Source organism: Silurus aristotelis, assembly GCF_946808225.1.
Source record: "Silurus aristotelis genome assembly, chromosome: 5".
In the NCBI taxonomy this organism is placed as follows: Eukaryota; Metazoa; Chordata; class Actinopteri; order Siluriformes; family Siluridae; genus Silurus; species Silurus aristotelis.
The window spans coordinates 10,159,074-10,185,148 of NC_139578.1; the positions used below are offsets into that span (position 1 = coordinate 10,159,074).

At 36.8% G+C, this 26,075-nt stretch overlaps 1 protein-coding gene across 1 annotated transcript in view; it reads right to left on the bottom strand.

The window, feature by feature from the left end:
• Positions 1 to 21,913, bottom strand: part of malrd1 (MAM and LDL receptor class A domain containing 1) — a 58,161-nt gene extending 36,248 nt beyond the window's left edge. The window contains exons 1-19 of the mRNA XM_083541967.1: positions 21,567 to 21,913; positions 18,718 to 18,852; positions 18,459 to 18,547; positions 18,169 to 18,342; positions 16,620 to 16,716; positions 15,068 to 15,193; positions 14,063 to 14,215; positions 13,528 to 13,633; positions 13,072 to 13,439; positions 12,512 to 12,942; positions 11,595 to 11,682; positions 11,310 to 11,489; positions 11,058 to 11,217; positions 10,492 to 10,648; positions 10,156 to 10,266; positions 7,192 to 7,405; positions 6,519 to 6,766; positions 4,453 to 4,738; positions 2,143 to 2,388 (exon numbers count right to left, since the gene is read on the bottom strand). Of these exons, the coding sequence (XP_083398093.1) occupies positions 2,143 to 2,388; positions 4,453 to 4,738; positions 6,519 to 6,766; positions 7,192 to 7,405; positions 10,156 to 10,266; positions 10,492 to 10,648; positions 11,058 to 11,217; positions 11,310 to 11,489; positions 11,595 to 11,682; positions 12,512 to 12,942; positions 13,072 to 13,439; positions 13,528 to 13,633; positions 14,063 to 14,215; positions 15,068 to 15,193; positions 16,620 to 16,716; positions 18,169 to 18,342; positions 18,459 to 18,547; positions 18,718 to 18,852; positions 21,567 to 21,732 (3,535 nt within the window). The 5' untranslated portion in view covers positions 21,733 to 21,913. The remainder of the gene's footprint in view (positions 1 to 2,142; positions 2,389 to 4,452; positions 4,739 to 6,518; positions 6,767 to 7,191; positions 7,406 to 10,155; positions 10,267 to 10,491; positions 10,649 to 11,057; positions 11,218 to 11,309; positions 11,490 to 11,594; positions 11,683 to 12,511; positions 12,943 to 13,071; positions 13,440 to 13,527; positions 13,634 to 14,062; positions 14,216 to 15,067; positions 15,194 to 16,619; positions 16,717 to 18,168; positions 18,343 to 18,458; positions 18,548 to 18,717; positions 18,853 to 21,566) is intronic.
• Between the last annotated feature and the right edge of the window lie 4,162 nt (positions 21,914 to 26,075).

Sequence of the window (26,075 nt, forward strand, 5' to 3'; positions counted from 1 at the left end):
ATTTTATGTGTCTTGCACTGAGAATAGGCTTCCATCTAGGCACTTTGCCATGAAGCCCAGTTCCCTTTCAGGAACTCTAGCTGCGTCAACAACGATTCGAGAGCGCTTCCACGTTGTCCACGCTCTGAATCACATGTGCAATCCATCCAACGGAGAGGCACGATCAGGAAACTATAAAACACGCATGCAGTGGAGCAGACGCTAGCTTCTGTTTGTTCAAGAAGGGCTCTGTGTGTGTTTGTCCCCTTACAGGTTTTTGGTAAGGGTAAACGTCCGAAAGAAATAAAAGCAAGCAATCGTTCCGACTGTGCACAAAATGTAATGTAAAATGAGATTACTGTGCAAGTAATAAGTATAATTACTTTTTGTGTTTATTAACTAAAAGTGTGGTAGGCATGTTCCTGTATAGCTTATATACTGGGTAGTTTCAAACAAGTTGACAGTTACTTGACACTCACTTTGTATTATCATTTTCACTTTAATTCACTATGTTCTACAAAAAAAGCATAGAAATATATTTAACACGCTGTGATTCATACAATATCAAATGCACCCAAATAGCAGAAACACTGTGGATAAAATCCCAAACCACTGCCTATTCAAATTCACATCAGCAAAACTATATTTGGACACAAGCTTGTGAAATTATGTGAATTGCGCTACATCTGGTTTTAAAGACTTAGAATAACTCATAATCTTACATTCCAGTGCACACTTTCGCCTATTTTGCACACCTCTTCCCAGGTGTGGCATCATCCCTCAAGGCCCATTACTGCCCACCGAGCCCCTTAGTTTTGGTGGGCAGGGCCTACGCCAGGAAAGGGCATTGTGCCCCTCCTTATATGGTGCCTGCCCCACCCTGGTGCCCTTTAGGAAGCTGGTTTGTTAACCCTACCACATTCAGTGCCTAAGGACACAGCCAGCTCCAGCGAGTGCCCTCCTTGTTTCTGCCTGGTACCGTAGCGGACCTAGAGGCTCACCGCCTCTCAAGAGGCCCCTAGAACTGCACTAGGGGACCTCACTATATGGTGCCCATCCCTCCTCAGCACCATCAAGAGGTCAGCCTGTTAACCCTGCCATGACACATGCTTCACTGCGACTTCCAGCGGGTGTCTCCCTCCACTCCAGTTGGTTTAGTGCTGGAGTTCACCTCAGGGTTGTCTCCTTCTAGCCTGAAAGATTACGTGTCTGCTACGTGTCGGCTTATTGTGCTCCGCTTGCTAAGCAGTCGCTGGGTACACACCCCTTGGTGACACGTTTAATGCATGGCACCCGGAGGCTGAGGCCCTGGAGGCGACCCAGAGTGCTTGTATGGGATATGGCCATTGTGCTGGAGGCTCTGCCTTTTTCAAGCCACTGGTGGCCCTTAGGTTTTGGCAATTAAGACTTTTTTTCTGGCTATCCTCCCTAAAGAGGGCCGGGGACCTACAGGCTCTCTCCGTGGCCCTGTCCTTTCCGGATTGTGGCAGCCTCTGTGGCCTTGTCCTCTGGAGTCCCAATCCAAGATCTGTAAAGCTGCAAGCTGGTCCACCCTACTGACCTTCGTCAGGTTTAATAACCTTGACCTTAGAGCCACTCCTGGCTTCTCGGTCCTGCAGTCTAGAGTCCATCCACACTAGGCAGGGACTGGTCAGTGTAGCAGGATTAGACTCTTGTTTTAAAAGTATTGTTGACGCAGCTTGAGTTCCTGATAGGGAACGTTTTTAGGTTACATATGTAACCCTAGTTCCCTGAAGGAACGAGACTCTGAGTCTTCAAGCCACACTCCCTGCATCCCTGCGGCTCTTCCTTCCCTTTTGTTTCCCCCGTTTTAAAGCTTCTTGGTCGTGACTTCACCCAATCGGCGATGTCGTGCCTCTCCGTTGGACGGATTGCACACGTGATTTAGAGAGTCGACAAGGCAGAGGCGTTCCCAAAGCATTGTTGATGCAGCATCTCTTTCCTTCAGGAAACTAGGGTTACATACATAACCTAGAGATGGTCAGTGTAGTGTATTAATGCACTTTCTGAATGCACTCTATACAGTATGTAAACAACTGGCAAAAAACTGATCTGTGTGAAAATGACAGAATTGTGCATCAACCTGTGTAAAAGCTTCAACATCTCAGATATGTTCAATGTTCATGTTAAGTATCTTCCTACCATTTTCATTCATCAGAGTGTGATCATATGGTGGTCTGATGCTCCGGGCCGAGCCAGTGCCTAGCATTAAATAAAAATTGTCTGCAAGGGAACTCTTCCATCCACAACGTCCGTCTTCGAATGAGCAGGAAGTCCCACAGTTCTTCTCATCGCTGTTGTCCCCACAGTCATCAATAAAATTACAAAGTTGCTCTGGTTTGTAACAGGCACCATTATCACAGCAAAGTAATCCCTGTGGGCAGGATCCTGAGAACAAACAGATACAAATAATGTATAATATATTTATATGAAAAACATTCAAAGATTCATTTTGTAGCACCATGTCTAGAAATGCCTGAAAATACACATTATGTGTACAGGTGTGTGTGTGTGTGTGTGTGTGTGTGTGTGTGTGTGTGTGTGTGTGTGTGTGTGTGTGTGTGTGTGTGTGTGTGTGTAAATCTTTGCTTGTTGGAATTTTAGGGTTTTAAAGGTGTGATGAGGCATGAGGAAGAGGGGAGGTTACTCTAATGAGTAATGAAAAGAGTAAATAAATTCTCTAACCATTTCTTCCAGTGAAGAACTCAAGGCCAGTGGCTGTTTTTTTTTTTTTTATTATATCTACAATGCTTACTGCTGGAACAAGATTTTTTTCTTCCTTTCATGTAATCACTAACAAAGCAATAGGAACCTTCATCACCATGCATGTTCAGGTATGTTCAAGATCAAATCTACAGACCCACAGATACACACACACAATCACAAACTGTCATCAGATAACTGAAAAAAATTCTGGGACAAAGCTGGGAAGAAGTATGGTGGGGGTGTGTGAATCATATCTCTCATCAGGCAATCGCTCCACTAGCTCCAGAGCAAAGTGAACAAAATTAAAACCCTGAGCCTGACTCTGATGTGCGATGGAATGCTGATCAAATCCACACTACTGCATGCACACTGGCTGCAGATGTATGCTTCATATCAGGTACACCAGGCATCATGTCATCTTACTAGCATGACCGAAACCAGTACTCAGGACTTTGATCTAAATGAAGCTTAAAGAAGTTGTTAAATGTGCCACATTCCAAGGTTAATCTTTACTTGTAAAATTAATTGGTGACACAAGCTATTATGAAACAATGCTAGACAATCCACACACACTGATGCACAGACACATTGCCTGAGGAGGGCCAGACAGACGCAGCCATAGCAGAGTCTTTGTTTTCAGGAAGACCACACACAGACCCAGTCACAGCGTTACTCTTGAGAAAAAACCTAACAACAGCACACACTAAGCTTTTTGTATCACAGGGACATTTGTTCCCATTTCTCACACCCTGCGGTCTTGTCAATCAATGTGAAAACCCGACTATAGATTAAAACATCTTACCTCCCTGTCTACTGCATTCTCACTCATTCTGCCTCTGTCTCAGAGGAATCAATGTGTAAATAACTCAAGGGATGCTAAAGGGCCCCATTGCTTTTCACATAGAATGACTCGCTGTACACCAGTTTAGGCAGGACAGACACCAGCTAATAATGGAGCTACTAATAAGAAAAAAACACATTGAATAGAAGTGAATCATGCAGTGGAATCAACGGACAAACACAAAATCTCTGCAAGAGACAAAGATTAAAAAAAAGCTGATATATGCTCCATGGTTCTTGAAAAACTTCACTTTCTTTCATTTATTTCCTTCACTCCAGTCTACACAGCTCTATGCAAACTGATGTCCAGACTTAGTTGGCTGTGCTCTTTTGCTATCACCTTGTGTCTTGGCAGAGAACCAATCGAGACACTTCTCCAGGGCAAAACTTACTATAGACAACCTATCAGTGCTTAATGCAGTGAGAAAGAACAGGCCAACCCCAGGAAGGGGAAAAAGAAAAGGATAAGGAAAGTGATTGAGAGGGCTGCATGGAATGAGATTGTGATAAAATATAAATTTGTGTTTCGACATTAGCCATTTGGAGCTGCTTAGATAAGTTTATGAAAAAAACTCGTCAAAAGATGAAGAAATAATATGAGGTATATGGAACCATAGACACTTCAATGAGAAGGGAATTAAATATTGCAGTGGTATATATGGGGAAGGTATAGGAAGGGGAAAAATATTGGTAGAAAAAGCAATAAGGCATTGGGAGTCATAGATTTGACCCAGTGATGGCAGGGAATTTAAGTGCTTATAATGGTATCAGAAGGTTTTTTAATTAGTTTTTACTTTGAATTTATATGGACCAAAACGGTTTCCATTAGGGTTAACAGAACAGAAGGAACCAGCTCGCATTGAACGGACCCAATGCAAAATAAGATAAAACAAACAAAAAGCATACCAGTTTGCATAGGGTCTGGGAGGTTTGTCTTTGAATCTTGGTTAAAGAGACAGCCTGGCGAGAAAGTGATGTCATCGATGCTGATATCTCCCCTTCCATTTTGACCCATTCTGCCCTCAAACATGACTTGGAAGTGCTCTTTGGAGATAAGGGGTACTTCCTGTCTGATCCAATAGTTGCCCTGATACCCTGTAAGGTTGAGGAGGAGGAGGAGCGAGGACTTTGTGATCATATACACACTCAGAGTGCCAGCGCCCTCACCAGACATGTGCAGGTAAAACACCATCTACACAAAAAATAAAAAAATAAATAAAAAAATGCTCATAGAAAATACTATTTAACACTTCTTAGAAGCAATCAATTAATTTACTGACATACTTCATATGGGCAAAAGTAAGTGGACATCCTCCTGCGTATCCTCCTTTAAACTCTACACGATTAAATGTAGTCCTTCACAGAAAACCCAGAGACCCAAATCTGTTCCAGCATGACGCTGCTCCTGTCCACAAATAACTCTAGGTCTATAAAGACATTTGAAGAGGAAAAAGTTGTGGTGGCTTCCACACTTAAAGCCCTGCTTCAAGACTACTTAACACCTTTTACATGAACTGGATCATTGACTGTAAAGAGAATGTGGTTGGAAGTAGCTCAGATTCCTTATAGCTATGTGCAGTTCTGTGATTCTATCATGGCAGTTCCCATGTCTATGCTGGAAACAGAAGCAGCTTCCAGGAGAGCAATTCCCATTACACATGTTTAAAAACACAACTCAACTAATCATACACATTTTTTTGGACTCAATTTTCACAGTATAGGACTTTTTTCATTTCTAAATGTTATTCTGTTTTTATTCCCTTTGCTTATTACCCCTCGCTGATCGCTTCACCTTTCCTTGCACCTCGACATTCAAACTGGGTAATGTCTTTGTTTTTATTGCTTTGATTATTAAAGACAATGTCCTAGCCAGCATTCCTGACAGCATCAAATAGTTAGAATAAATGGAATGTCTCCCAAACCCATACTACTGTAGTGAATAGTATGCTGTCTGGAATGCAGCCTTGATTTCTCTTTAAATCTTTGAATGTGCTTTAAATTGGCAGTGAAAGATTTACCATGGTGGAATATGGTCTAGCATAACCCACATGAAGACATGGTCACATCCTGCATTTTACTTGCAGTAGCATTTATCTTTAAAGTTTTTGTAGTTTTTGGACTAGATGGAACTCAATTAAGTGCACACAAATCACTAATTTAAGATCTCTTTTCTGTAGAAAACCATATAGACAGACTTTTTAATAAATATATAAAGCGAAGGGGTTTGGATTCTCTCATTAGTTATGAACTCCAACAGAGCTCTACAGACAACACAAACACGATCACAAGCATACAAAATCTCTCTCTCTCTCTCTCTCTCTCTCTCTCTCTCTCTCTCTCTCTCTCTCTCTCTCTCTCTCTCTCTCTCTCTCTCTCTCTCTCTCTCTCTCTCTCTCTCTCTCTCTCTCTCTCTCTCTCTCTCTCTCTCTCTCTCTCTCTCTCTAATTGGCTTCCTTTCAGGGTGAAGGACTGCAATTGATTATTATTGGAGGTGCATCTGCGGCTGAACAACAGAACCCTTTCAGGTGGCCAATCATATATATATATATATCCCCATCTCTTTGTCCCTTTCGTTCTTCCACAGACACACCAACAATGAATAGTTGATTGATTCCTGCATAGCTGCATCTTCAAATAAATGAGAATCATCTAAAATGACTTGACAGAAATGATTCACATGCACTCACACGGACATCTACAAGCTTGAAATGAGAATAAAGGACACGATAGTATATAGTATTATAGTTTCACAGACACTGCTTTTAAAAAGCTCAATTTTTCTAGCTCCACTTACATCAAACAGTGTCCCAATCACCCAAATAATCTATACATTTATCTGTAATGCCATTTAATTTGTTTAAAAACTTCTGTCTCTTTATATGTGCTACTTTTAGTAGACCAGGTGGTGTTTCAGTTGCTTCAGGATAAAATTACACTTAAATCAATGGTGAACAGTACGCATGATATCTGACCTTGCATTCTCTACTGCTCTGGCTGAACACTGGGCTGGAGATTCGAGCCATGTCCCCAGAGGATTTGACAAAAGAGTTCTCTTTGTACAGGTAGTGGCCTGAGGGGTTACGCAGGGTGTGATCAGTTGCTGGGCTTCTTCCTACAGTGGCTGTTCTTCCTGCTTTAATCAACCAGTCAGAATTGTCACTCTCCAGTTGGTGCCAGGAGCAAAGGTCAAATTCAAAGTTACAATGGCCATGAAAGGCCTCTGTAAAAAAGAGGAACAAGAACTTACCAATCAACTAACACATGAAGAGTAAAAAAAAGGCTACAAAGGCATTTAGTGAACTAAAAACTAAATATTTTTACTTAAAAAAGCAGTTCATAAATTTATGAGACCAACATGCAAGTGAATACCAATTAACTTTTGTATAATTGCATTAAATTGATCATCAATACTTTTAGTGCAAAAACCTTGCTTTTTTGTTTAATTAAATTGTAGACCTTGCTGATTGAGACTTGTGTAAATTTAAAATACATTAAAATAAACAAACAATATTTTTTATATGATTGATATTTTAGACATGATGTCAACTAAAGAGTGATTTTTAACTCATTTATTATAAGCACTTGCTTTCTGATCAGCACACCTAAATTGAACATCTTGGTATAGTTCATAGTTCAATATCTTACTGCAGATGTAGTGGTTTTCATCTGAGCCGTCCCCACAATGGTCAATGAAGTCACATAAATTGGCGCCAGGAATACAGAGTCCATTTGCACAAGCAAACTCATGATTGGTGCACAGGAGACCGTAGAAAAGTGGTGGTGCGCAGTCAGTAAATTCAACATCATCAACAACCACATCACCCATGTAGCTTACACCTCGTTTACTACAAAGGATGACCTGAAAGCAGAAATTGGAAATAGTGAAATACAAACACTTTATTACTGTACTTAAGTAGATTTTTCTGGTATCAGTACTTTACTTCACAATTTATTTTTCAGACAATTTTTTACTTTCACTCATTACAATTTTAACACAAATATCTCTACTTTCTACTTCTTACATTTTCAAACCAGGTTCGTTACTTTAGTTTTAATCTATTTGGTGACATGATCAATATTTCTTCTTCTCTCTGCATGCCTTTTTAGCACATCAACCTATTTCTTTTAATTGCATGGCTTTTTCAGCCTACCACTGGTGTATCATTTACTGGCTAACATGCACCACAGACATAGGCTAGCCTATGAAGCTAGCAACAAGCAAGGCAGAAGGCAACAAGAAGTATGAAGCTGACATGGATGAGACAGAGAAAGTCAGCGATGTAAACATGACTGAGAACAGAGACATTCCTGAACATCATCATCTTTGCTCTACTTTTGTTTTATATGGTGAATGTTCAGTCTGGATACATTAATTAGCTAACAAAATTTTAAATTCTATTGGATTAATATATTAATATGATGTGAGGTCCAGTTACTGGCATGACAGTAAAACAGGTGGTATTAAAGGCTACTTTTCACGTAAGCACATGTCAGAGCCCAGGCTTATTTTCTTTAACTTGAGTAAAAAAGTGTAGTCAGTACTTCAACCTTTACCAGTCTTTTAAAACATAAGTATCTGTACTTATGTACTTGAGTGAACAATGTGTGTACTTTTGCCATCTCTGCCTAAAAGCACCATATACTGTTATATAAGACTGATTTAATTCAAACATCTTTTCAGCATGCTCATCCTCACAACCAGTAAAAATCATCCATTCTTCCTTTTTATATTACTTGTCCTTCAAAGGGTCATATGCAAGCCTGGCACCTATCACAGAGAAGGAGGCATGGTGTGCCAACCCATTACACACAGACCTATTCACACACCACAAACAGTTTTCTCAAGGTAGCCCCCAAGGCACTCCAAACACACAGGGCAGAGGCGTGATTCAAAGCCTCAACCCTAGAGGTCCATGAAAAACATGCTGCTGGCAAATGCCTTATGCAAAACAAAATAGATGAATGATGTACATAAAAATATCCACCAAACTTCAAAGCCTATTAAATAATTTGACAGTTTAGTCAAGTTATATCTACATCTAAGAAAGAAACTGAGAGAAAGTGAATTATGCAAAAGTAGATTATGCATAACTCTCAAACAAGGAAAAGGAGCCAAAAGGCATTTAGACCTGCAATACATAATATGCACAGAGAATAGATACTTCAGTGCTGTGGGCAGCCTCTCAAAAGCACTTCAAAGCTTCAACAGTCAAGGTTTGAGAGGGTTTATAGAGAGTGTATGTGCCTGTATGTGTTTGTGGGTAGATGGAATGTTGATAAAACGTTAATGATGTAAAGTGAAGGATCAGTTGAGAAAGGTTGAGATATTTCTGAGCATTCAACATAAGACATACTTTAACTGTTTGACTCCATATTTAACCAAACATTCATGCAACCCTGCATAGAAGCATTCTTAAAGGTCCAATTGTGTTATAATTGTTATATATTCTAATAATTAAAAAATGTTAAGTAACTATTATGTATGATACACAAGGGTGAGAGCTGTTTAGGGTTGGATAGAGGGGTTTAGGGTTTATGGTTGGATAGAGGGGCGTGATTGCCTCGAAACCGTGTTTAGGGTTGGATAGAGGAGCGTAATTGCCTCAATTATAACTTCTTTGGGCAGAAATATTTGGAGCCTGGCATTTTTCATTGGAAAGTTAGTTTAACTTTTTGGAAATGGCACTTTTGCTTATTTATTTATTTAACATAATGAGACTGTTACACTGTTGTGGGTTAAATTTCAATGCAGTACGTGGTTTGGAAATACCTTATTATGATTACCGAGTAATAAAAGTTGAGTAAATAAAAAAAAAAAATATATATATATATATATATATATATATATATATATATATATATATATATATATGTATACATGTAAAATGTGTATAATATATATATATATATATATATATATATATATATATATATATATATATATATATATATATATATATATATATATATTATACACATTTTACATGATTTTTAAAGACTTACTTAGTCTTATGTACTTAGGTACATTGTTAGGTCAGTACTAGATATTAGAGGTTTTCCAGACAATAAGTCAGAATTACTATAGCATTTTTAGTTACTTGACCAACTTCATAAATAAAGCAGGACACTACTGGGTGATGTTGGGTTTCTGTACGTTAAGTATCATGTTTAGCAATTCACACATTTTTACAATAACACTGGTCCAAAGATAAAGCAGATACTGAAGAAACTAGAGCTTTTTTCATTTAAAACACTATACAATTACCACAATCATGTTTAGCCATTTCAAACTAGGATAAAAAAATCATACTTGAAATACTTATAAAAAACTGCAAGTTCTTAAAGAGCTCTTTCCCGTTTTTTTAGGTTAACCATTACTGTGAAGCACGGCATTACAAGGAAACTCAATGCTGATCACAAACAGGTAAGAATAAAATTTTTGGCCGCTTCTGAAAAAGAGTCTGGGAAATCTTGCATTCTAGTTAAAGGGGTTTGTGTCCTGTATTCTATTATTAACACTATCGACACTCATATACAGTATGCGCATCTTAACTCTTTTTTTTCTCACCTGTACAATGTAATCTTTCAATGGAAAGTGTTTTTACAGACCTGAAAATTGTGGCGGATGCCGATAAAAACTTTGCCGCGCATCCAGCGGCTGCCTTGGTTTCCAGTTTCAGACCACACCTCGTGTGTGACATTACCAGACTTAATAAGAACCTGCAAACACACAAATAAAAACATTTGGCATACAGACATCATATAATTTTTAAAGTAAAAAGTGTACAATTTGAATTTTTTGTATAAGATTTACTTTTTAACCCAGACCTTATAATTGCAAATCGTTAAAAATGTGACAACAGCTAAAAAGTGCTTTTGCTATAGATCTGCATATTATATTGTTCAATAACTGCTATAATCTGAGTTGATATTTCAAACATCTACCTGTAGTGTTCCCACAGTAAAGCCACTCATGTAGTACCAGAATTCCATAGTGCACTGGGGCCCTGTGGCGGTGATTGGTGGAGTTATAAGATCAGATACATGGCCATACCCACCATTAGAGCTGTCTGCATAGATGTACCATCCTTCTGCAGTGCCACTAAATCCAACACACAAAAACAAAACCACACACACATACACACACAAAAGTGTGCAACTGTGCAAAGGATTAACCAAATTGGATGGTACCTACATTACATTTTATTTTAAATGAATAGAAGAAGCCTTGCACTGTACCCCTTACAAAGATTAATATAAATATATAACTATAACTTTTTTTTTAATTATTATTAAAATAAGAAATTCCCAAGCATGAGATAATAAGGTCACAATTTCTGCTTTCATTTCCTGATAAATTCCATCTTGAACATGTTAAACGACTTAGAGCACATTTTGTTTGAACACACAAATTTTCCACTGATCAAACATATTACAATACTTTTGGAAGAGGCAGACTATTCTTTGTATGCAACGTCATAAATATACAATGCACAAATACAGTTACTTACAGTGAATGGTCATTAACAGGCCTATGAAATTCTTCACCCTGATATATCGTTTTTCCTTGTCCTGTTAACCACTGGAAGGCATGTAGCAGGACTGGAGGTTTGGGGCTATCCAGCGTCCAACCGCATAAATTTCCACCCTCAAAATCACACCGTTCCATCACTAACATTTTGAGAGTGAGAAAGAAAGCGTATACGTGGGAAAGAGATATATATGGAGTGACTGACAAAAAATGTAAATCAACATAGCCATACCACAGCCTTTTTCATCAGATCCATCAGAACAATCCTGCCTGAAGTCACACACTTGATTCTGGCTCACACACTCTCCATAAACCCCACACACAAATTGACCCGGTTGACAGCTATGAGGAGGTAACGTCGGGTGAGTGATAACAGGAGCTAGAGTGCTTGGTTCTAATGAAGGAAGTGTACCTAAACACAGAAATTCAAAAAATAAAGTGCATACACATGTTTTAAAGGACTGCCAATGAGTCTTGATTACATGTGTCAGAAATGAGGTCTGATTGTGACATTTACCATCATATGGCTCACAGCCAAGGAATGAAAGGTCATCTATTGCTATATCTCCTGTGAAGTCATCCCCCACTGTGCCCTCTACAAGTATCTGAGAAAAACATTTAGAGAGAAAAAGAAAATCCATTTAAAAATCCCATTTGATCTTCTCAAACCATCTCAGACCAGAAGAATCTACAGTATCTCTATACAATAAATCCATCTCTCTCAGCCACATCTGTTATGCAAAACATTGTATCATGCTGTGCAATATTTGTAAAACTAAATATTATACAAGGAACAACACAAGAAATATGTGCTTAGATTTTATTTTAATTTGCACTGGGTTTGGATATCTAACTAAATATTTGACTTTGTAAATGCACGTTGTTAATACAGGATGCAGTCCAGATAGGATAAGAAAGAAATGAGGTGTATATAGTATAAAAAAGAGATAAAGGTTTAAAATGAGAGTCATTTGGATGTTTCTAATGTCCTTTAATGGTCAAGGCATTAACATTGTGTGTCTATGTGTGTTTAATGATCTGCATGTTTTACAGCTTTAGGGCAGATACCACAATATTGCTGATAGCAGATGTTGCCAAGGTTATGCTGCTTTAGAGAACATCTAATTATAGTTATCAGGCAACGGACAGGGCTTTTTTTATTTTTTTTATTTGACTGTGTCAGTGTATGTGTGTGTGTTCTATTATCAATCTGAGAGGGTGAGATCTATGACAAGCTTTTGATCAAATCAAGGTCAATTCACAAAAACAAGTAAAAAGTCAATGCCAAGGGAATTAATTAAATTGCGTACTTTAAATGCTCCTATTTATATTATGTCAGCATTTTACAAATGTGTGAATTGAATCTTTACTTAAGTTCTGTATGATTGAAGATGACTTTACAATGGAAAAAGTATGAACTAGAGTAAAATTCACCTGGAAGGGTCGTGCACTGTTAATGTACAGGGTCTTCCTGTGCCATAAGTTGCCCTGGTCACCATGACGAACCCACAGCATTTGGCCACGCCCACTGTCAGTGTTGCGGATGTAGATGGCTAATCTGAAAACGTACTGGCCCAGCATATGATAATGGAACCTGAAGACACAAGTTGCCCGTGGGACTTCTCCTTTGCTGATAGTGGGATTAAAAGGTCTACTAATGAGTAGTGCAGTGTCTTTAAATTGCTGAGGGGCAGAGGACTCAATGAAGAGGTAGTGCCCACTCACACTGGACAATGTGTGGTCCTTAAAGGGGCCGGTGTTGGGAGTCGGAGTAGGTCCTTGGTTCCAGGTCCAATCAAACATGTCTTCTTTATCCTGTGTCCAGCTGCATAATCCATCCTCAAAATTGCACATTAACTCAGAGGCTAGATAAGCAAGAAGAGAGAGGTAAACAGAAATATACAATAATTTATGTTTGATAGATTACTTACTTTAAACTATTGGTAAGCAATGCACATTTCATGTAGTCTTAATTCAATCTAACAAGAGCATACAGCAGTTTTCCTCATCAGTTCCATCTCCACAGTCATCAACAAGGTCACAAAGCTTGAGACGGTCCACACACGCTCGGCTCTGCCTACAGTGGAAGTAGTCAGGTGTAGGGCACTTGTCCTTGGGCGATGGTAGTGAGCAGTTGTGAAAAGTAATGTCATCCAGTGCAGAGATTCCATCATAGACTCCCAGGCTCAGTTTGGACACCGAGATCTGAAAAGGCTTTTTCTGGCGGCCAAGCTGAATGGTCACCAGCTGCCAAACGTTCCCCTGGTTATAAAGTGTGCGCCACAGAACTGTGATGTTGTCCATGCCTTTGATTTGCAGGTACATGTTGGCAGCACCCACAGAGATACCAGCATTGTAGTGCCTACGACCAAAATATCAAGCATCAAATGTATTTATATATGGTGATGTGTTTGTATGACAAGATGAAAAACAGAAGATCTCCCTGTTACCAGAAGGTCATTTTACAGTCCGGGCCTGCCTGCTGGTATGTGGGACTCTGGAGTAAAGCATGCTGAGAAAAACTGCTGCTGTTCCTCAGGACTAGAAGAAAGTGGCCTGAAAGGAATTTACAATGTCCAAACAATAGCAAGCTTTAATGATTGATGCATAACAAAATTGTAAGCTCTTTTAATGCTGGCTAAGAAACAGAGACTGACTAAAGACTTGAAAATGATTAATAATTAGTAGCCACCTGAATCATATTGAAATAGACATAAATGTTAATGTAATTGTAAGAATTAAGAATGAACATTTAGTCAACAAAGATAATTTATATGATAAAGATTCTGTTTAAAAAATAATATGGGATAAATAGTTTATAGGCTATAATGTATGTTTTGGGGTTTTGAGACCATTTTGTTTTAATGCTTTTCAACAACACTAAACCAAATTCTAAAGCAGGACTCATTAGGCAAAAACTATATATACGGTTTATACTGTTATGTTTCCCCCTGTGAAAAGAAAGCTGCATGTATATGTGCTTACCAGTGCTTGTGTTGGTGGAGTGGTCCCTTGGAGGTGCTTTGTGTTGTTGGTCTGTAGAGACTATCTGAGGTGAGCTTCTGATCCAGTCAAATCCATCATCAGGTGCAAGTTCATGCCAGCCACATGCGTCCGACTCGAAATCACACAGTGCAGCTGTATACACAGAACCACATACATAAGTAAACACGTGTCTCAGGTTTAAAACTGCATTACTATATTTATAGACTAGTTTATCCAGGTAATAAGCACTGACATGCTATATTTATAACTATTATATACAGAATACATGGAATGGAAGATCTTGAAGGGCCTGCTATAGAGCTGAATAAGCACAAATTCACACAAGCACACCCCAAAATTTACTGGAACATCTTTCCAGAAGAGTGGAGGTAATTACAACAGAAAATGGGACTAAATGTGTAATGGGATGTTCAAAATCACATGCAAAACTGTGCAAAAGTGTCCACAAAGTCAATTTGTCCATATAGTTTATATTATGTGTATTATTCAGTAGTAGTGAATAAAAATTGCACTGTTGTTATTTTGCTTTACTTTTGGGTTCAGAAGTTTACTAGCCCCAAAATTACTAACATCAGATACGTTATGAAAGCTGGACGATATGATGATATGATGATGAAATATGAATATATTGTGATAATTGTTTTCTCCGAACTTAAAAGTTTCACATTTAATATTTATTTGGTTGTATTAAAAAGTTTAAAAAAAGTAAAAGAATAAATTGAAGTATAAATTTACTTTAAAAATGTATAACATTTGTAGTGAATTATAAACGTTTGTTTCTATAAACCAGTGGTGTACTGTTGCCACTGTGTTGTTAGCAAATCAGATAAACCAGATAATGTGCAACACTGTCAAGAATCTGACTGACCGATTTTGTCAGTCAGATTCTCAGTCAGATTTGATATATTACTCAGCCTTTTATGATATTAGTGTTCATTTACGGAAATTATGCTTTAATACTATACGATATGAAACAATACTTACGACAATTGGCCTCATCTTCTCCATGAGGACAATTCAGAGTAAAATCACACACTTGCTCTGGGTCCACAAAAACACCTGCCCCGCAGTCCAGCGGAGAGGGGCTTGCAGAGGATACATGCCTTCTTTCTTTAATTTAGTAGGTAGAATGTAACATATTAGGCACCATTTAATTTTGGTCTAGACAATATACTGATATTGATAATGATCACTTTTTTATGTATAATGCCTCAACATTATATATATATATTTTTAAATAAAAACGTTTATAAAAAACAAGCTTGGTTTAAAGCAACCATTTAAAGTGTAACCATAATAGCCCATTTATCAACAATGTTCATTAAGCATCCTAAAGAAATACAGATGTAGATTAGATCCTCAATGATCACCACAGAGATGACTTAAATACTAATATACGGTTATATATATTACATTCAGAGAATGATAATTAGATACAAAAAGTGCTAAATGTGTTTAATGTATGGTCAGACTTCAAATACAATGATAAAATGATTATGACCACAGCAGTCTTTATTACTGACCATTTTTTATTGAAGACCTGATTGTATTTTAAAATGTGATTGGTTGCCTTATAAATGGAACTTAATGATTTATAGATTGTAGATGATGTAGTCAAGCAGTCAAGCGAATAATTATTACTTGATCATGCAACCTAATCAGTGTTAAAGTATTAGTTTATACATAGTGATAAATTGTGCAATCTTTTCTTATTTCTTCAAATCTTGCACGGGTATTTTTATTTTTTTTAACAATAGATTAAGCAGGTATGGTGTAATGCAGTTATTTATGGACAAATAAAACTGAGCCTCACAAGGACATATTTCATAGTGGCAGCACAGAGGGAAAAGTAAGCTATAAACCCAGAGCAAAAATTACAACTTGCCATAACTGAGACAGATTAAAAATGTCATTCATCTTTATTTCACCTATTTTTAATTTGCACAATCAGCAAAAGTTCAATGCACCTTTTTTTCCACATGCAAAATAGCACTCACTCTGTTTCTCTTTTTCCTAATCCCTTCAAGATGGATAATCTCCTTTTATCGATCATAAAGATCTCCTTTTAAAGATCATTATGAGAGTTGATAATTAAAAATGATAGTTATCTATCATTTTTAATTATCAACTCTCATAATGATCTTTCTCCCTGACCTGATCCTAAACTACTCCTAAGCTACAGTATCATATTTACTCTTAAACTCAGTTTCAGGTCATCCTAATTCTGATTGAATTGTAAAGTTTATAGTTAAAACCTCCTACGACCTGGGTGTCCACATACGTGGACATTGTGCACAGTGGTGTCTTTATTGTTTTCTGTAGATACAGACCGGGTGTCCACATAAGTAACATAATTTTTTTCCAAGAAGAGCTTCATGTTCAAAGAAAATATATGGTTATTATAATTATTGGTTCTTCCTAACCCCAAATAACTGGAAGAAATCTAAAATGCAAGCCAAACCAAAGCTCAGGTCTTAGGAGGTTAATGTGCGAGTGATCAGGTGATTATTTCAGGGTATGTGTGTGTATGTATTACCTTTTATCAATACACAGCCTGGGCTGAATGACAAGTCATCAAAAGCAATAACTTCATTAGGATTGCTGCTGCCAAACACCAGTCCATGAAATATTACCTGCAGAGTCATTTCACTTGTGATACATACATTAATTACATTTATCACTGTGTTTTTGTATGTTTGTGTTTTTGTACTGAGGAGGAAAAATTATAAATAAATGAATAATTATTAAAAATGAATACATACATACATATATACATACATACATACATACATTTTGATCAACAAAAAGGGTATAGTTATTTTAATGCATTTATTTTTTTCTATATTTACTTTATTTAGGTATTTTTATGTCTCTACAATTATTATTATTATTATTATTATTATTATTATTATTATTTTATGTACGTATTTATTTATCTATCTATTAATAATTGGGGACTTTATTATTCTTCATAGATTTCCAAATATAATTAACTTTCACTAAAACACAGGAAATGCTTTTTTTTTTTTTTGTCTTACACATCCAACAAGAAGAAAAGGGTCAAGTCCTAAACAGTCATTAATAACATGCCTCTGTAATTCCACTCTACAAAGCAGCTCTCACTGGTCAAAGTTCAATGTAGGGATTTTTCACCAGTGCATTTTATGGCTGTGTGTACATTAATGACAAAGACAAAGGTGTCATTCAGTTCCTATCAGTATTCCAAGTTTCACTTCAGGAACTCGAGCTGCGTCAACAACGATTTGGGAATGCTTTCCTGTTGTCCACGCTCTGAATCATGTGTAATCAGTCCAATGGAAAGCGCACCATTACCAGTGAGGTGACGTCATGACCAAGAACCTATTAAAAGCACATGGAGCCAGTGCTAGCTTCTGCTGGTTCAGGAGATGGACACCCAGATGGATTGCGGATGCTATTTTATTCTCCTACGAGTCCTTTGGTCTCCCCGCTCCTTTCAGGGTCAGAGCACACTCCACCCGGAGTGTGGCAGCCTCTAAGGCTCTCCAAGGGTTCTTGGTCATGACGTCACCTCACTGGTGATGGCGCGGTTTCCATTGGACTGATTACACATGTGATTCAGAGCATGGACAAAGCGGAAGCATTCACAAAGCGTTGTTGACGAAGCATCTACTTCCTTTGGGGAACCATGGTTACATACGTAACCTGAGATGTTTTAAACTAGAAAGAGTTTTCAGAAATCCTACTCAAGTATTTATTCCTTTTGCTTATCAATCTTGAAATTAATTAATTTGCATGGTTGCATTATTATTTGCATTATTATTGGTATTATTATACATTTTTAGTAGTAGTTTATTTATGTATTGATTTGTTAGTTTTCTCTTTGATTATTTATACACTTCTCACACAAAACACACCTTCAATCAGGTCCAGGAAAATTGTCATCCATGTAATGGACCATTTCATTTGAAACCATTACTTAAGGGCAGCAAAATAAATCAAATAAAACAACATTCTACAAAACTATGTAGTCCATAGATTTACTGATAGATGCTTTGCTTAGTAAATTGCTAAGGAGCTTAATTAATCTATACATTTACAAATACCTGAAACTCCTGGCTCTGTCTGAATGTAACTGCTGTCCTAATCCAGGGCTTTAAAAGTGGATCAGAATTCTGTCTGGTCTGAATCCAGATTTGTCTTTTCTCTCCTGAAGGTTCAGATCTAACCAGAACCTGTAATTCACCACCTGCTTGGCCAATGTGATAGTAGAAAGTGACCTGCCAGATATAAAAGCGCTCCTATAAACTTTCACTTGAATAAAAGTACAAAAGTATTTGCCTTTAATTGTACTGTATAGTATATGAGAGGAAATGTTGTATGCAGTAAACAGTACCGTGCAGGACTCTGAGGGCAGAAAAAACTGACTGGATATTTCTGCTGTGGCTATCTCTCCACTTTCCGAATTCAGGAACAAGTAGTGTCCTAAAGAAAGGGAACAATGTAAGACCAATTTCCTTGCTATACTGCAAATACATTTATCAAGTATTTAATATATTGTAATACACATAGTTTTATTTCGATTGAATAGATTACAGAAAAAAGTTATAAACTGTTTTATCACTACAGTTAATTGCCCATATAAGTGTGCCTACCTGCAGGGTTGCCGGTGTGGTCTAACGGAGGTCCAGGGTCAGTCAGGCATGAGCCTCGAGTCCACAATTTATTTGAGTTTGGTGTTTGTAGATCACAAAGCCCATCTTCGAAATCACATCTTTCTGAAAGGGTGCCTTTTTAAAAACAGAATCATTTTAAACCATAAAAACCACAAATCTGTAGACACAATAAACTTATTTTGCTGTTTGATTCATGTCCAATTCTGATTGACTAGCCAGCATCACATTGATCCATACTAACAATCAGAGGAGGACTTGGACAACCAACCAATTTTAATGAAGCACAAGTATTATTTATATTATATTTATAGTTTATACAATAGTTACATACTTTAGTAGTGTTCCATTTCACTCCTCCATACCACAAGGTTCAGTGAGAATCACCTACTTAATAGACCGACTTTTAACTAATCAGAAAGATATTTGAAGAGGACTACCACACCCAGGATATTGTGAAGCTTGTGGTTAACTGTTTAGAACATGGAAGAAAGTGTATGCCAAAATAGTGGCACCAAAGGCACCCTCAAGTAACATGGCTTAAAATCATTTTAATGAAGAGGAATCACTCCTTCTAAAGAGGCATACCATGTTAGGAGGTGAGCTTCCATCCTGTCAAAAGACTATGGTGATGATATTTAATCAGTTTTTGCTCATATTAAGGAAGCCCATGTGATGTTCTTTCATGGAAGATAAATGGTTGATCTGAAGACTTTTTGTAGAAGAGATTGCTAGCAAATAGCACACTTTCACCTCAGACACCAAATTCACCATCTTGTACAAAGGAGGCTTATGAGACCATTATCCACGCCATATAATATATGATGATGTGATGATCTGAGGTGACAGCTACATACACCTTTAAGGTAAATAGGAAAGTTTAGCTGTTCATGGTGAAAATCTGGAAATTGGGCAATACACCAAATACAGGATTTGGGATGCACACTATTCACAGATAACTTTACAATAGCTTTCATGCCTTTGTGTTTGTTTTTTGGGCAGTTCTAGGAGTTCATCAGCTGTTATCAGACTTGGCATCATTAAAAAGAGCTGATACTGATTCATGATGATGGTTGAGATTCATGATTATGAATGTTGAAATATATATACATATATACATATATATATACATATATATATATAGTGCAAAACTGTCCCTGTAAAATGGTAATGTCAAAAACATAAGCATATGGCTGATATAGTTTTTAGAAACAACTGTGCCAAGTATGGGTTAGAAACCCCAAGTTTTAGTTGGATATGCTACAGAAAGTGGTTGAGAACAGTTCAGTTCCAGTGGGACTGCTGGCTTACCAACCAAAAACAGTGATGGCTGACAAGGAGCTAAAAATGACATGTATAATACTGTAGATGTGTGAATTCTAGCTGACAGTAACTTTAGGAGGAAAGAGCATAAGAAGATCAAGAAGTACCAAGGGCTGAATGAACAGCTGGTACAGATGTACAAAAGTCCAATATGGTCCCAATGGTAATATATCTTCCAACTTCTCAGAAGATTTGTGTGGATGCATATAATTGATGGATTAATAATAATAATATGTCCATAGCCACAAAAGGACAGAGTAGCTGCAGGGTTTAATTTCTTCAGACACTCAATGTACCATGATAAAAGTAGACAATCAGAAAAAAAGTGAAAATTGAGGACACCACAATAAGTGATGGCTAATAGGTTCATAATGTTAATAAATAAAAGCTATAAACTGCAATGGATCTATGTTGCAATGTTTAAAATAATCAAACTTTTAAGTGAGAGTAACATATATGCATAAAGTAAAACATGCATGACATACATGCCAAGCTAACTAAAGGGGAAATATGACTATACGACAGCAGTATTTATTGCAAATATTGCATAATATCTCACTTTGTTACTTGATAGCAAAATAGAACCTGAGAAAGTCTTCCAGTTTGTACAAAAATAAAAGCTATTTTCTAATAACAAATCAAATTTAAGAGACAAAAAGATAAAACATTCTGTCTACAGAAAAAATATATATATTTTAGGGCTTGGACAAGCATATTGATTTCATGTTTTATAAAAACAATTTTTAGACTGACAGTGAAAACAAGCAAGAACGTGCTTTAAATAAAAATTGATCTTTTTGAATTGGTGCTAAACATTAACAGCAGGAAGGCTTAGACAATGTTGCGACTTCATTTATTGGGAAATTGTCCAAACCTGACAGCTAACCCTTTATCAGAATTGTTAGGCAAATGTGGTTGTGCCAGCACAGTGGCAGTTAGATTTCCCTTTCCAAAAGACACAACTGAGGCTACATTTGTGGTAATAAAAACACTGCTGTGTATCATCTCTAAACTTCCCCTGATGATAAGTTGTTTTATGAGAACTGCTCTTTTTCGGTGCCATGAACCCAAGTGTTTACAGATAACAGCTCATTTGAAAGGCATATTGTACTGTCAATGAACTAAAACAGGAAGCTGCTAATGTTCTGAATTATGTCATGTTAGTAATTCGCGAGATCTTGAATTTGGAAATAAATGGAAATTTTTTTATAAATAATCAATCAAGAGATAATTAGCAACAGATTGCTATTCATGAAGCTAGAATGTTGTAAGATTTTAGACCAGTAAGGAAGTAATTTATCAGTTTTTAGTCGCTTTCCAGCAACAAAGTACATCCAAACACGATAAAATCCTGATAACAATAGTTTCATAGCTCATTTTTAGGTTGGAGATTAATAAATAATAACATGCTATGTCTTAAATAACCAAGCAAATATAAGCAAAATATAAAGAATAGATCCTATAAACATACATGCAATTAGATGATAGTAGTGAGCTTTAATACTTACAGTTTCTCTCTTCACTGCCATCTGAACAATCATGACTGAAGTCACATATGTATGCCCCTGGCACACACTCTCCTGTCAGGCACTCAAATTCATCCGGCTGACATGGCTTACCTGACACACATATCACAATCCACACCACGAAAGAGGCCCACACAAGCGCTTGCATTAGGCCTTCTGTCAAGGAAGTCACATAGATATAAATACATAAACTAAGCTATAAACAAATACACACACACAAATTCACACACACACACAGACACACACACACAGCACTTCTCAATCCTCCTGAATCCAGAAATGTATAAATTCTATAGTCCGAAAATGACACTGAGAAAGCAGTGTAACATACCACAGGTCATAAATGACTTTTATGACAAGTTACAAAACAGTGCACATGGAGACAAAAGTCAAACTTGAAATCATTAGCTGCAGATAAATCCATTGTAAAGCAGGAAGTCTGTAGTCTAAATGGAAGGCACACATGAGTAGGAGTTTCTCATTGCATTCTCAGTTTGTTTAAATGTAAAAGGATAATAAATATGGATGGTGAATTGAGCCACATTTTATTAAGTGTCAATAGCTCTGACTGAACACTAATGGCTGCATTACAAGAGTTCTCCTGTGCTTTATAACATTAATAAGAATCCGCGGCCAAAAGACAGTGTCCAGACATAGAGATAACTGAGAGAAGATGATGATATTACAATAACTTTTTCGAAGGAGACAAAGCACAATGATTGCAACTGAAATGTATTACAATAAATCAAATTAAATATAAGGAAAACAAGATGGAATTGTTTTTATTGTTGTCTGGCTTCTTATAATTTATAGCAGGAACATAAATGACAACTTAATGACAACTTTAAACATGTGATTATATGACCCATCTCTTATACATTTTTACTTGTGCCAATAATTTTAATGCTATATAATTCAATCAATTAAAATATTTAATCATGGTTCATCGCATGATTGTCAAGAGTTAACTCCTGATTATTCGCAACATTTTTATCTGTATTAAATGTACCTTAAATTATTCATCATTCATTCATTTTCTCCCACTTATCCGTAATTCGGGTCGCGGGGGCAGCAGTCTAAGCAGGCCCCAGCCTTCGACTGCTGCCCAATCCTCAGCAAAATGGGGGAGTGGTGGCTCCAGCAGTTAAGGCGCTGGGTTGCCGATCGGAAGGTCTGGGGTTCAAGCCCCGGTATCGGCAAGCTGCCACTCTTGGGCCCTTGAGCAAGGCCCTTAACCCTCTATGCTCCGGGGGTCCCTTACGAGGGAAATATCAAGGTCCGTGATGTCTGAGTGACGTGGGGCCGCCTTCCCGTGGGCTCACCACCTGCAGGAGGGACCATAAGGGACGGTGCTGTGAGGAATACCTTAAATTAATACTTTCAAATTTTTTATATTCTAATCAACATATTCATAGGCAAATGAAACCAAACTGAACATAGAGCATGAAGACATAATATTCTTGTAAATGTTTTAAAGTAATTATGATGCTTTAAATTACATAAATCATCAGGACATCAACGTTTTCCACACGGAAAACTACCTCTTCTAAATTGGCCACAAAACGTGCTAAAGGGTTAATTGCGTGCATCATGGCGGATTTTGGTGCTTGATTTGAGACTTGGCGCATCAGTAAAACAAATTTTTAGTGATTAATACATATGTACATTAAATTATATTACATAGTGTAATCATTTAGAAAGTAAACTAATTATATAAGACGAATGTGTGCAGGCATAAAAAATATTAATGCTGTTCAGTTCAGATACTATTAAATGCTCTTTATACTTTACCTTCTATACTTTAACACTTGCAAATGCATGTTTTTTTCTGCCTTACATAGTACATGTGCAAGATTTTTTGTCTAAATTGACATAAATTAAGCATTTTGCATTGCATTATATAAAAAATTGTAAATTATTTAGTTATTTAGTTATCTTTTTTAACGTTTGAGGACATTTTTTTTGTATGAGTTTGAAAAGCTGCTCGGTTACACAGCTATTCAGTTGAGTAGAACCTTATTGATATCATCATACCAGCCTCTGTGCAACAGGGAAATTACTAACACAGAGCAAAATTATCTACTGTGCTTCAGAATTTCTAGTAATCAGTTCATCAAATGTATTCATTTTCCTCCACTTTTCCAAGTGGGGGTCATGGTGGAAACAGGCTGACAACAATTCAGACTTCCCCAAATTTCCTGCCAAAGATTCCAGTCTCTCCTTTGGGATTCCAAGACATTTCCAAATACAAAAGTTATATATAATCTTTTCTCATGGTCCCGGTCTGCATTTGAGTTTCTGTCCAGGGGACATGTCTGACAGAAACATACAGTATGTCATCGGTGGCTTAAGAAACACAGGTCAGAAAATGAGTGATCCTAATGACCTCCATTAATGGAATATAGTTTACCATGCACAAAGAAGGGAATCTGTAATAGAATTGACTATAAACGGGGGTTTAGTGAAAGGGGAATTCATTCCATTTAGACTAGAGAGAAAAATGCTATGGATCCATTTACATGAATTTGCTTACCACCTGCAAAATAGTGGATAAAAGTGGATGGAAACTGGCTTCAGGATTGTGGAAAGGTACTTTATTTTCTGTATTGTTACATTACATCATTTATTTTTTATTTACAATTAAATTGAAATCATCTATTTTACTAAATCATCTTAACAACAGATCTTTATTCAAAACACTCATTTGTAAAACACATTTGTAAAATTACTACAATGTTGGGAAAATTTGTGTGAATGTCTGATTTTTAATAATCAGGTTGGATTAGAAAACATTTATTTTCTTTGTCTGAAGTGACCCTTGACATTTGGATGGGTACCTTTTAAAATTTTTAGATGACACAAACCTAAATGTGAATACTAACCTTTTTGAATGTTATCACTCTCAGATAAGGACAGATGAGGCTGGAGGCATGGTGTCTGGAAAATGTCTTGCTCTTTCTCCTCTCTATCTTTCTTTTTAAATCATGCAAATGCTTCAAGAGCTTCAGTTAATGTTCACATCAAAAATCAGAACAGTGAAGTGTGATCTTTGTGACTTTCCCTGTGGCATAATTCTGTATGAGCTGGTTTAAGTATAACAAAACCTGCTGAACTCCTGGGATTTTCACACCCAATGGTCTATAGACTTTACAGAAAATGGTGCACAAAAAAATGGTATCTGTCAGCGTCTACAGGCTGAAAGCTGTCCTAGAGGGATCACAGAATAATAACCAGCCTGGTCAGAACTGACATATAGTAATTTAGTAATATAGTAACTTAATGGAATTGATCAGAATTACTCTTTATTAAACCATGGTGAGCATTAACGCAGTGATGAATGTGCAAACCTTTTAGATGGATAGTACGGTGGCCGAGAAGTGCAAAACACATTTAAAAAAATCTGAAAACAAATTAACAAATCCGAAAACAAATTAACAAATCCAAAAACAAATAAACAAATCCGAAAACAAAACAACAAATCCGAAAACAAATTAACAAATCCAAAAACATATTAACGAATTAGAAAACACTAACAAATCCAAAAACAAAATAACAAATTCAAAAACAAAATAACAAATCCGAAAACAAATTCAAAAATAAATTAACAAATTCAAAAACACATTAACAAGTCCAAAAAACACAACGACAAGTCAGACAAACCGGAAAAGGTAGGTATAGTTTGTGAATGGAAACTTACAGATCATTGGACAAGACACCTGTCAGTCAAGATATACACGTGAATGACAGGTGTCTCGTCCAATGATCTTTAAGTTTCTATTCACAAACTATACCTACCTTTTCCGGTTTGTCTGACTTGTTGTGTTTTTGGATTTGTTAATGTATTTCGTGCAACGATTCAGACAAACCGGAAAAGGTAGGTATAGTTTGTGAATAGAAACTTACAGATCATTGGACGAGACACCTGTCATTCACCTGTATATCTTGACTGACAGGTGTCTTGTCCAATGATCTGTAAGTTTACGTTCACAAACAATACCTACCTTTTCCGGTTTGTCTGAATCGTTGCACGAAACACATTAACAAATCCAAAAACACAACAAGTCATCCAAAATATACAGAAAGTATAAAATCGTATAACTTTGTTTCTTGTACATGTGTAAAATTGTCCGTTTATTTTATACTTTTCCGGTTTGTCTGACTTGTTGTGTTTTTTGGATTTGTTAATGTGTTTTTGAATTTGTTAATTTGTTTTTGGATTTGGTAATGTGTTTTTGGATTTGTTAATTTGTTTTCGGATTTGTTAATTTGTTTTCGGATTTGTTAATTTTTTTTTGGATTTGTTGTTTTGTTTTTGGATTTGTTGTTTTGTTTTTGAATTTGTTAATGTGTTTTTGAATTTGTTAATTTGTTTTCGGATTTGTTAATTTGTTTTCGGATTTGTTAATGTTTTGCACTTCTCGGCCACCATAGGGATAGGCTACAACAGCAGATCACATGGGGTTTAACGCCTATAAGCCAATAACAAGACAA